General features: G+C 42.4%; 1 protein-coding gene across 4 annotated transcripts in view; it reads left to right on the top strand.

Annotated features, from left to right (window-relative positions):
- Nucleotides 1-3,824: 3,824 nt before the first annotated feature.
- Nucleotides 3,825-13,152, top strand: part of LOC146362446 (growth factor receptor-bound protein 10-like) — a 49,363-nt gene continuing 40,035 nt past the window's right edge. Inside the window, exons 1-3 of one of the 4 annotated variants that reach the window (XM_084918825.1) lie at nt 3,825-3,924; nt 6,336-6,441; nt 12,583-12,676. In XM_084918825.1, the coding sequence (XP_084774951.1) occupies nt 6,391-6,441; nt 12,583-12,676 (145 nt within the window). In that variant the 5' untranslated portion in view covers nt 3,825-3,924; nt 6,336-6,390. The other 3 variants (XM_084918826.1, XM_084918827.1, XM_084918828.1) reach the window with 3 other exon arrangements.

A 13,152-nucleotide genomic window follows, 5' to 3' on the forward strand; every position in this document is an offset into this window, starting at 1 on the left:
TTGGACCTGAGGAAGTAATACTCATCATTTTTGACTTCCTGTAAAAACCTGGTGAAGGACAGGCATTCAACAACTGGTTGGGAGTGTTTGAGGATTGACTTTAGTAACCTTTGAAGAGCAGAATTAACCAGAGCTCCAACTGTCTGGGCTTTTTTTTCCCTAGCCAATCACCTCTTCCACAGTTCTGCTGTCGAATAACTACTAGCATCAGGGGATGTGCACAACTGGAGGCTTGGTGCATCCATTAAGCTAATATTTTGTAGTCTCAGCAGTAATTTCCTGCCCCACATTTCTTATCCTGGACTCTGCTAGAGCAGCTTTGCATGATTCCCAGTTAATAAGTTGATCCTCTGTCTGAAACATACCATTTTATCTTCTTTCCCATCCTTTTGAACCAACTCTCTCCCGATTGGCTTCCTCTTGCAAACAGACGCCCTTCACAGCAGGTGGGTGAGACTTCTTTTTTATTTATTTATTTTTGCATCTCACAGTTTGTGTCAAAATTGTCGCTTTTAGACTCACTGGGCTGAGGTTTCTTATTGTGCTGTGTACTATTTTGAGCTCTGATTGTGTACTATTTTTGATACTCTGCTCTGGCTGCTGTAAACACCAGCCCAAAGACCACAACACACTGCTTGAAATCTTCAATCTGATAAGAACTGGAGTCTTTATGTTAATGACTACAACTGCTACAGAACTGCCTCAGATGTCAGACCAGTTCTGCCAAGTTCTGGGTATAAGCACTCCCATGTGATGATGAGGTGGTTTGATACTCCATATGTTTTTCCACTCTATCTTCTAATGTGGGTTTTGTAAACAAAGCCCTACATGGAGCCCACAATCTGTAACTAGCTTTTACCTTTGACCTATTTACAGAGCCCAGTTTCCTCTGAAAAGTTCATGGACATCCAAAATACACGTGGCATCGGGCTCATGCACATACAGGCTCATGTTTGAGATTTTGCAGGCTTACACAGCCTACACAGAGGGATGTCTGCTTGGAGCTACAGAAAAGCTTATTTCTACTGTCAGAAGTTCAGCTGTCATACTGGCAGAGGCAGCGTCACCTTAAGCGTCCAGAAATGTCTGACCTTGAAACAAATGAATGCTGTAATGGAATAAGGGTTATCGTCATCCAAATAAAGTGTCCTTCTCCTTGCCGAACCTACTTCTCCAAGCCTCCTTGTTATCTGCTGTCAACCCCCAACATGTGTCCTCAGTCTGACAGTAGATAAAGTGGAGGGCTTAGTTAACCTATAAGTGGGTGACACCTGAGCTTGCAAATGGCCACTGGCTGATAGATGCAAATAAAAGGAGGTGTTGAAGATAATCTAACACAGCACAGACAATCTAATGCCTGTAAAAGAAGTTGTTGCTAGTATTGCTGAGAGCTGTGTAATTGCAGCTACCACTGCTGTAACTTATTTCAAGCTCTGTTGGTTTGGGATATGGGTTATTACTCACTCACTTAAGCCAAATATTGATGATGCTGACTGTTTAAGCCTTGAGATTGAACGGGAAAAGCACTGGAGAAGATAAACAAGCTGCAGTTTGAGATGTGAAAGCTAGCAGGCAGACAGCTGTCTTTGTATAGAAAATTAAAACAGGTGATAGGTGACTCATTTAATCATTAATGTATAGACCTATACCTACAACCTTATTAGCCAGTAGTTCCTCATCAGTTGCTGTCTTCTCAAGCACATCATCTGAAGGCTGGCAAAACAGAGTCTCTCATGATCGTGCAAATCTCAAGTGAATTCAGCCTCCTCACAGAGTAAATGCACCACTGCACTGATGGGATGTACTCAAAGAAGAATGACCACGGCAGCTTAACACAGCATACTCCAGCCCCACCATGACCTTGATGAGGATAAGCGGAAGACAATGAGTGGATAGATGTCTTATTATTACTGACCTCCTTGTTTAGCTTTATGTACAGAGTTTCCAGAAAGGTGGTGTCCCTAGTGAAGGATCTGTCAACCAGGCCGAGCAGCTGCATCCAAGCCTTACCTCACCAAGTACAACAAGGAAGAAGGAACTTCAGCACACCAAGACATTTTGGACAATTTCATGCTTCCAACTTTGTGGGCACAATTTGGGGATGGCCCCTTCCTGTTCCAACATGATTGTGGACCAGTGCACAAAGCAAGGTCCATAAAGACATTAATGAGCGAGATAGGAGGAACTTGACTATTCTGTACCAGACAGAACCCCTTTGGGAGGAATTAGTCTGGAGACTCTGGGCCAGGCCTTCTCACCCAATGTCAGCGTCTGACCTCATAGATGTGCTTCTGAAGAATGGTCAAAAATTCCCATAAACGCCTAAACGTTGTGGAAAGCCTTCGTAGAAGAGTTAAAGCTGTTATAGCTGCAAAAGGTGGACCAACATTATATTGAACACTATGGATTAAGAGTGGGATGTCACTCAAGTTCATATGCGTGTGAAGGCAGACAAGTGAGTACTTTTGGCAATCTAGTGTTGCTAGTCTCATACTGTAATCCTTATTTTCCACTTTTGATGCTACCATTCTGACCCAAATCAGTCCGTGACATTCTTCTTCCACCACACCACCCTGCCCTCACTCTCTTCTTCACATCTTTTAGTCTTTGTCCATTTCACTGCACAGTGAAAGACAAGCACTTAAACTCTTTCCTTCACCACCTCTGCTCCTTGCATCCTAACCCTTCCACTGTCCTCTCTCTCTCATTCACAAACATATTCTACCTCGGATCTGCTGAATTTCATTGCTCCGCTCTTCTTTCCAAAGCGTACCTCTGCCTCTCCAGGTTCCTCTCAACCTGCTCTGTCAGTACAGACCATGTGCTCTACAGATATAGTCCACAGAGAGTCTGAGCTCGTCCATCAGCGTGTCCATTGCCGTTGCCAAGAGGGGAGCCCAGGCTGTCAAATTTGCGCCATTTCCCATGTAAGATATGACCCCAAGCAACACTAACAGTGTACAGCCTTGGAAACAGCTCAGTGTGATTTGATTTAGATGCAGAATGCTTATCTGTCCCCTTTTTCCGTGCTTACCTGTCAATAAGGTTTAAGGTAATATTTGCCATGCTAACTCTTGCATGCTGTTTAACAGAGCTTCTACTTTGCTAGAGACCCTTCCCTATTGCACAGGTGGTCAAATATGAACTTTCAAGCTCGTTAGAACTGCACAAACTCTATTTTTGCCTTCATATACTTTATTTCATGCATGTTTGCAAGTTTCAATAAACACTTCACTTATTTCCCATTTTCCAAACAAAATATAGAGAGATAGGAGGAGGCTCCAGGCTTTTGCACAACACTGTATGTTGCTTAAAAAAAACAAACAACAAAAAAACTTCATGGTGACTCCATTTTTCATATGCAGTTTCCACCATATGTAATTTTTTTTGTGGGGCTGCCACTGGCTCATACATTGAAGTCCTCCTTCTGCTCGGAGGGTTACAGCCAGGTCTTGAACACACTGCAAAAATAGTCCACTTTTACATACATGTCGAGTTTTCCGAAGAGCCAATAAAGGAAAAAAGGGGTACTTTTTGCAGTGTGTTCTAGTGAACAGGGCGGGGAGAGAGACGGAGGAGGCTGTCCTTCGCTGGCGTGTGTCTGCGTGCATGTGAGAGAGAGCGAGAGGAGTCAGCTGGTCGAAAAGTGCGGAGTGAGCGGTGCATGCATGCGTGTGTTTGCATGTGTGCGAGCGCGGGTGAGCGAGCGTTACGTGTGTGAGCGTTGTACGTGTGCAAGGAAAGCACCTCGGGGTGGGGTGGGGAGGGGGGAACAAGGTGAAGACAACAGAGTGGAGCCTGGGGGGGGAGAGGGGGGGGTGGAGGTAAGGGGGGGAAAGCAGTTTGTGCGGACATCCAGACGAGGATAGCCGGAGCGCACCGGGTGCTTCTCCGTCCTGGACACGATTTTGCCTTTTCATTACCGTAAGCGCTTTGCATACTTGTTTGGGAACTAATATCTCTCATCAGGACTGCATATTGTTAAACTCAGTATCAGCCGGTCTATACATGCTTACTGGTCGTGCGCCGGGACGCAAAGGAGCTTTAGAGATGATGTAAACTCAATTTATGAGCTACCTTATTGGTAGAAAAAAGGTATTTAATGACAGTTATTGCTGTGCTGTGAGATGCAAAGTCATTATGCAACTCTTGAAATTTGTCACGCTACTCTAAGTGATCTGATTCTTCGCTTTTATGGAGATGACTGTAAAGTTGTCATATATTTATTTTGTAATATTAGAAACACGCGCTGGCTGTAGTGGTGATAGTGAAGGAGGGGATTCAATCTTTCAGCTCACAGCTGTCATATCACCTCATAACACAGTCAGATTCCATCAGTGCCTAAAGCTATTGTATCTCCTCCCTCTTCCACTAATTCCGATTTTGAACTGGGACAAGAGTTATCTGAAGCATCAGCGTGGTAGGGAACTGCTTCCCCAGAGAGCATAAGCTAGGTGTGTGTGTGTGTGTGTTAATGGGCTGTCATAAAGCTCCAAGCTGTGCCTTAATGTAGGTTTAATCTTTGTATGCTGTTAAACTTCCTTCCTTCTTATCTTATGCACAAAGTAGACTTCATGTCTGTTTGGGGCTCAGGTAATATTAAGGAGTTTTGTGAGTGTGTGCTCTTCATAAGACAACAGACCGTGAGTGTAGCTAAAAATCGGAATCCTTATGCACTTGGAAAGATGTGGTAGTAGTAGTGGGCGTGTTAAACACACTCACACACGTGTGGCATTATTAAGTTGCTCCCTGCCCCATTTAATTTCTCCAGATCTCCCCATATGACCAGCAAAGCTGAATTGTTCCCTCTCTCCACAGGAGGAATCACAAATGTCAGGAAATGTCAAGCACACAGAGCTCTGTCTTTGGCACTTTCAGGCTTATTAATTTGCACGTACGACGGCGGCTCTTGCCCTTTTGGTCAGGACTTTGGTTGCTGCGAACAGCCTGTGCAATAACATGTAATATATTAAGAAAAAACGCAGAGGCTGCACTGCAACGTATGCCTCTGACAGAAGAGCAAACCTAAAGATAGCAGAGCCCCAGTGGAAACAGTAATTAGTGGGGTGAAGAGAGAGGGAGGAGAGGAGAGAGGAGGAGGAGGATATTGTTTGAACCATCTGATATCTGTTATATAATGACCTGTACAATGGAGACATGCTGGGAGAGAAAGTGAAGAGGAATCGTCAAAGAGTGAGAGGAGCTATTTAGTGAGAGAGAGAGAGGCAGTTCTGTGTGTGTGTGTGTGTGTGTGTGTGTGTGTGTGTGTGTGTGTGTGTGTGTGTGTGTGTGTGTGTGTGTTTTCAGCAGATTGGGTTTGCTGAACCTTTGTTGGAAGCAGTATCAGTTGCAGCAGTTCCCTAAAAAATGTGTATGTGGGCTGCATAACATCATTTCTCTCTTTGAAGAAGCTTATTATTTTTCCTCGAGCTCACAGATGAATCCAGTCTGTGAGCTGGGCATCTCTAATATGTTATTGCAGCTCTCCGTGAAATTGGACAGGCAGATAGGAGTTAAAGAGGATCAGCGATTAGATTTCAACAGTGATCTGGGACTTCCACCAGCAGGCGAGGATGGGAATCGCGAGCTAAGACGATGAAACAAGTTTAAGACAGAAATCTGATTCCAAAGTGACATTACACGGGGCTTATAATGAGCCTGTTTATCTTCATATGAATGTGACTGCAAGGAGTTTTTGGTATGTAAATGCAAGTAAGAGTTTTTTTTCTTTCTAAATGCTGCAGAAAAATAAACAGAAGACTAAGTGCTGAACAGCTTGAGATGGATTTTTGTGTGTGTGTGTGTCTGTGCTTGCGAGTCCTCTTTCCAAACACACACATGCGCGCAACTTCCTGCTGCTTACTCACAGCAGATAATGCAGTGGAAATAGACGACTCCTAGACGACACACACACACAGGTGGTGGAGAGTGGTCATGTGTTGCTCACTCGGAGAGGAGAAATTCTTATTTGGTTCTAAGCCACTGGCTTTGTGAAGGAACTGTGTGTGTGTGTGTGTGTGTGTATTGTATACAATGACTGTGTTTACACTGTGTGTGCACATGTTCAACCGTGCATGCACACTAAGTCGCACAGACGAGCTTTGCTGTTTAGGTGAGAAGGAGGTGCAGGTCTTTTGTCTTTAGAAAATTGATACCAGTTGTGCAAAGTTGTTGTGTAATGTATAGCACAAAATCCCAGATCCACCTTTAGTAGTTAGTGAGATTTGTTAATTAAAACTTCATTTTAACCCTGTGTTTTTTTTTCTTAATGACTCTTTAATTTTCTCTGTGATTTTAGTGCTGTTCTTCATTCAGTCTGTTTCTTTTTTGTGCAGAGTGCTGGTGAGACCAGAGGGTTATTCCCTGCAGAGGGAACGCTGAAGGAACATCATGGCATTAGCGGGATGCCCTGACTACTTCTTACGTCATTCGAACTACCAGGTAAACATTTAATGTGCCAGCTGTATGTGGGTTTGTTGGTAGAACGTGAATCAAAGTAATGTTAAACTGGAGTTAGTTTTCACGTAACAGAGAATCAACTTTAGGACTAAGTGACACTTGCTGGTTGATGAAGAATTCTTAATTTTTGTGTAATTTTAGACAAATTTTGGTATAATCTTAGACCGAACAAAAATTATTTTATTTTACTTTTACGAGTTTGCCTGTTTGACATGGTGCACATTTACCGCCATGCTTTTAGAAGATGGTGCTGTCCTGTGTGCATGCTAACACTAAAGGCCTCGGTATACCAGTTACGTTGGTTGTTTCATGCAGTGTGCACTAGGGGACAATGCTTACCTAGCGCACTGGTTGTGGCTAGCGTTGGTTGGTAGCCAGCATTGGTTGGTAGCTAGCATTGGTTGGTAGCTAGCATTGGTTGGTAGCTAGCATTAGTTGGTAGCTAGCATTAGTTGGTAGCTAGCGTTGGTTGGTAGCTAGCGTTGGTGGGTAGCTATCGTTGGTTGGTCGCTTTGTCCACTAGGCAACATCACCTAACAGTCACTTATATTTATTCCTGTTTTTAAGGCCTTGGTCGCTGCTGCGATACAATAAGTGTCGCCACTAAGACAATACTGCCACATCAGCGCTGTTATAGGAGGAGAAGTCAAAGCCGGAAAAAAAAAAACATTGCCAAGTGGGTTTTTTTCAACAAGTATTTCCCACGTCTCATGTTTTCAAATTGTTGTAATAGCGCCCTCTGTATAATCTCTGACTATTAAAATGGCCGTAAAAACCAACATGATCATGCACTGGTGTCTTCCGCCCAGCTGCAGCAGCACAAAGTTTGCAGTTGGCTAACTGCTGTGCTAGAAATAAGTTGGAGACTAAAATGTTATCAAAACGGATACAAATAATAGAAAAGATTGATATTCTCCGAGTAGTAAATAAAAAAATATGACATTATTATTTTATAACATTGTCAAGAGACTAGCAAACAGTTGCCTATTCATATATAACAGATAGTTAAATTATCATTTGTTTGAAATTTGTGTTGCTGCTCCAAGAATAATTGCAGTTGTTCAGTTCTCCGACTTCCTAGTAAGCTAGCCACCTTTGAATGCACTCTGGTGCTGAGTGCTTAGCAGTAACGATGAGCAGAGCTTTTTTTGTGGAAACCAGCTGCTGTTCTGAATATGTCAACTGGATAACCAAGATAAACATTAACAGATGAAACCACCGAAATATTGATTATGAGGCAAGACCAAGGTTTAAGTTTAGCTGTGGGCTAAAGTTTGCTTGCCTCAAAGTGAGCGAATCCCAGCTTAGTTTGGTGAAATATGGCATTGGTGCAATACGACAGACCTGGTTCCACTGTCCAACTCCTGCAGAATGAGCCCTTTGTTTCTCAGCTTGGATTTTCTCCTTTCCAACCCTCCAGTAACCTAAAGAATTTGGCTAAAGAGCTTCGTGGAGGTCTATAAATAGAGTGCTAAGCAAACAATAATAACAAGTTTGGGCTTTGTTGTGTGACAGGCCTAAAAGCACTGGATTGATGGTATGATGTCTTGCTGGGACCCATGGAATGATGGAGGTGATGTAGTCTCAGCTGTCTTTTTTTTCTCTTAGTGGAGGGACAAAAATCCTGCTCACCCAAACTGTGGGACTGCTGAGCCCCTGCTGAGCTGACATTAAGTTGGACTGGTTCACGTTAGCTTCCAGGAAAGAGTTTTACCCCAGTAAGGCTGCAGTGAATAGTGAATTGAATCCCCATCGAAAAACAACATTCCTCCACCCTGCATGTAGCAGAGAAAAACCAAAGTTTGATAGTTTGATGGAGAGAAGTGGGTTACAACATTGCTCTGTTTGTGTTGGTCTGTGTGTATGTTGCTCATGTAAAGCTTGCCAGTTGTCATGAAACAGCATGGCACACATGGAGTCTCTGCGCGGCAATGACTTTATGCTCAGTGTTTAGAGATAAGGAGCAAATAAGCCCCTTTTCTTTGTACTTACATAACGCTATACATAATGGTGGTCATGTTTGGGAATTTGGGCAGCAAAGTCTTATGTGTGTTCCTGTGTCTCGCACTCTTACTGAGAGCGTTGGACCTGTGCCAGGGAGGTCTCAGATTAAACGGGCAGCGACCCTTGCTTTCCCTTTTTTTCTTATGGATGTATTTGTAAATGTGCACGCACATGCTCTCCACACACCAAGAGACCACTGTCCACAGTCTCAAAGCTCTGCTGAGTTATGACTTTAACTGCTAAGAGCGGAAAGAATGAAGCGTTTAACCTCTGCTCCTCTCCTTCAGCGTCAGCATTGATACCATTTGTTCCTAAACATGACTGTTCTGCCTGACAGTTTGTGTCTCTATATTCTCAGATGTCAGGTAAGTGGTTATGTGCGAGCATGGTGATGGGCACGCTCAGTTGTGTTTGTGCTTTCGAGGAAGCGCAGCCTTTAAAGCACTTTGTTGAAGTGCCTTGATGTCAGTGCTTTGGGCAATGGAGTGAAAGGGGAGCTCGCTATTTATGAAGGCGATGTCAAGAGAAGTTACAGGATGTCTGTCCAAAAGCAACCCCAGTATGTCAAGCTGATGGAAACTGTAGAGCCACAGCATTCGTTCAGTGAGATATAGCTTTAATGCTCCAAAACCCAGGACAAAAAATCACTCAAATCTTGGAAAACTGCTCTTCAATATTTAATGCTAGTTTCTGGCCCAGAGACATTCTGGAAATCAGCGTAATGCGACAGCGAGACGGCGAATCAAAGCATCGTTTTGAGAAAAAGAATGTGCAGCCAACACCGCTACCTCCAAAGTAGCAAATCTTTCAAAGATGGTTTTAGCACAGATTTTTGTTAATGCATCTTGAAGGATTTTGGCTAAGTCAGATGAGATTGTATGCTTTGTCAAAGATACAAAAGCTTCCCATCAGTAGACCGGAAGTATTTATAGTGGCACCATTAAGAAATTATAATTTTCCGTAAAGAACTAAAGTCAACTTCTAGTCTTAGGCTCTGGATCCACACACAGAAATTGCAGGTATTGCCCCACAAAAAAACAAAAAGATGTGCTTCTACTGCACATAAAACAAAGATGAACATTGTCCACAGTGGCTTCAGTGTTTACTTCCATATTACACAGTGCTGTGTTGTTGTGGTTGCTTTGGGCAAGCCAGTCATTTTAGGGTCATGATGAGAGTTACAGTGCTGTGAATAAGCATCTGATGCCATTCATTTCTTTATATTTTGCTTCCAATGAGACAGATTTTCTTTTAATATGTTAAAAAGGTTTTGAGCAGTTCTCTAGGCTTTCAAAGTTTTCTTTGGACATTGGCTGCTTTTTCATTAATTTTCATTCCATTTCAGATTATTTTATATGTGTCATTCAAACATAAAAAGGTATCTCACTCAGACAACGTAGCAGCTGTTCACCAAAATTTCATCAGAAATGATCTTGGTGGCTATCAGTGGGGAGAAAAGCTATGTGTTAAACACGGTGGAGGCACAGTAATGAATTGGGGGCTGCATTTCAGTCAGCTGTGTTGAGGATGTTAGCCAAATTAGTGCAATTATAAACGCAGAAAGGTAATATGCAAAACCATCTGTCAGCAGCTTTATTTTTCAAAAAGACAATGATCCCAAACACACTGCTAATGTAGTAAAAGCATACCGGGATAGAAAAAACACACACACAGAGGACCAGTATCAGTCATGGACTAGCCCAAATCTCAACATTACTGAAGCAGTGTCGGCTCATCTGGACAGAAAACAGAACAAAAGGCAGGCAAGATCTAAAGGAAAGATTTAAATGTCCTTCATGAAGAACTATTCCTGAAGACTAGTTAAAGAAGACAAGAAAGCTTTCCTAAGAGGGTTCAGACTGTGTTGAAGAAGGAAAGCAGTTACACCAAACACTGACTCAAGACTTTTGCACAGTACTGTATTAATAACCTTTGGTCCTCCGTGCCCCCTGATCAGACTTATGCTTGCCCATAAATGCAAAGCCACAATGCTAAAAAGGCTCCATAACTGTAATAAACTTCTATGGAAAAATAGTAAGATGAACATTCAAAGTAATTCAGTGTAAATGAGATTTGTTAAACGATGCTGTGTGTTGTGAAACAGAAAACACACGACTGCAGGAATGACTCACAAGCTGTAAAACTACAAGAAGAAAGCCTCCCTTCATGTACTGTGCCACTCAGTATGCCCTTAAGACTAGTTATATGAAGAATGCTGTTTTGTTTGCTATAACTATTGTGCAAAACAGTCCACATCTGGTAAATGATTTTAGCGGGAAATCAGTGCCTCGTTCTAAGAAACGGGTTCATGTCTTTCAAAATTGGCTTTTTCTACCTATATAACCACCCAGGTGACGGCTGATGTAGCATCACTACTCGATTTAGAGTTCATGGTGAGTTTTTTATGGGGAATGTGGCCATTAAAGCTGACCCTTTTACTGCAAGAGCGCTGCAAAGGAAAGGGTAATTTCCCCTACGTTTGCTTGTAGCTATATGTTAACACTGCTGCTACTGATAGCTCTTTAAAGACCTGGAACATCGTCCTGCCTCCAATTCCAAACAGTGTATACCCTTGTGCCTGGGAAAGCCCAGACTCTGAACAGTGCCGAGAGAAGATTGATTAGTATGATTGCAGTGAGTAAATCACTTGATCACTTGATATCATCAGATTAAAAACATTCACTTATAAATTCTCTGCGTACTTTTTCCAGCTTTTCATTTTAGCTTTAGGTATCAGGTTTTGCTGTTTATGGAGATATTCTGTCTTTATAGGTGTGGTGATAAAGTTTTTCCATCTGTCTTAAAGGAGTAGCATCCCTGATTTGCTTTTGTGTTCAGGGTTTGGTGTGAAAATTAAGATTAGGTCCATTAAAAGGGGTTACAGCTAGCACTTAGCTTAGCACAAACACTGAGCACTGGATTAAAGAGGTGGTCTGGCTGAAAACTTACCTACCGGTGTATATAAAGGATATTAAATAATATTTTCATAATGTTTTCTTAAGATATATATAAAAATTGAGGTGGATATCCACATACTCATGGAAGGTTTTACTCTCGTTGTGCTAACATAGCCTAGCTTACCACTAGACTATTTGTTTTGGAAGGTTTTAAAGAAAGAGCCACAAGTAGACCTGCTAGTAGTTAAGATGCAAATAAAAGGTCATCTCAGCTAATTTGGTAAAAGTCTCACTTTCTGTAGATTTGGAGTAATGCCTGGTGTTGTGCAGTATGTATGTATTTGATATATATGTGTGTATATATTTATGGGTGTTTAGCAGCTTGTAAGTTATTGTGCCTCAGTCTTAGCTATAGCCTGGCCTGCAGACTTTCTCTTTCAGCCCACAGGCCCTGCAGCCAAGTTGCCTTCCTTGGAAAGCTTTTGGCTGCTGCTGCTTCTCAGAGCTATAAATCTTACTCTGGGCATTTATGGATGTTTTCGAAGCACCGAGGGGAGCTGCGAGTGTGTGTGTATGTGCATGCATGCGGACTGAGACCTCTGGCCACGAGGAGTTCCTGGAAGCAACGCTTCCGCGTTCTTCTTTTTCCTGGAAAAGAGAAGATTGAAAATTTCATTGGCTTTTTTCCCTCTCTTTCTCCTCTGCAGCTTTCTTGCCTTGAGGCTGCTTCAAATTAGACAATGTGTGAAGAACTTGGCAGGATTTGTGCGTGTATCTCCAGACGTGTGAGATTGTATAAGTGGGCTGGGACTGGTGGGGTTTTTTGTTCTAAAAATTATTGAATTGATTGATAATCTTTTTTTTTCATGAAATACATCGAGGTTTAGTTAATTAGTGAGTTTCACAAGTTTAAAATAAAGCTCAGTATACCTGATACAGGGAGAGAGTGTGCATAAAGGAAAGGTCAGAGGGGTCAGAAAGCCACAGTGACAAAGTGTCACCGGGCTCTGAATGTCTGACTTGGCATTCCTCGGCAGCAGAGGCCTGAACCCACCCTTTGCCCGACCATTTGAACTCTGTGAAACTGACACGCTGTCTTCCCGTTTTACTAAAATATCTGACATCTTAAACACATTGCATGAGGCTTTTTTTTTAACCACGTGGTCAAAATTGTTCTTTTTTTATATGTTTTTTTTATGTCCTTTACTTTTTTTTGGGACAGGAAAGGATGGACCGCACTTCCACTCGCAGGCCTGACGAGCTTATTGTTCCTGGCTTTCAGCGCTCAGCCAGTCAGAATTTGCCACATCACCATGGTAACTCTTTTCTCTTCTCCTTCTTGAACCTATGTTGGATTTATTTATTAAAGAAAATTGGAAAATTTAGTTTGGATTATAATAACTGGTTATTACCGTTGGTCTTTTCTGGTATGTCCTGAGTGATTAATGAAATCCTTCCATCTATATTTCTTTTGTCATTTCCTTTCTTCATACCTTTCTTTATGGGATCAAAACCAATTTATCAGCCTCTTAACGCTCTTCCTGTCTTCCTAGAAATCCCCCCCTCCTGCTCTATCTCCATCTAGGACACTGTCTCCCTCCATCACTACATGCTATGCTCTCCAGATGGAGAGGTTATTGACAAATTTTAAACTCTCCCCTCCCTCTACCGCTGCTCGGCACTATTTTGAACCCTTCCCTTCCCCACAGTGCCTCAGTATTAAATCTGCCCCCATTATATTTCCAGAATTTCATTCACACTTCCAGGAAAATCTTGGGAATTCTTCTTGGCT

This window comes from Perissodus microlepis, chromosome 22 (assembly GCF_051167445.1).
Source record: "Perissodus microlepis isolate ML-2025 ecotype Zambia chromosome 22, ASM5116744v1, whole genome shotgun sequence".
Lineage (NCBI taxonomy): Eukaryota > Metazoa > Chordata > Actinopteri > Cichliformes > Cichlidae > Perissodus > Perissodus microlepis.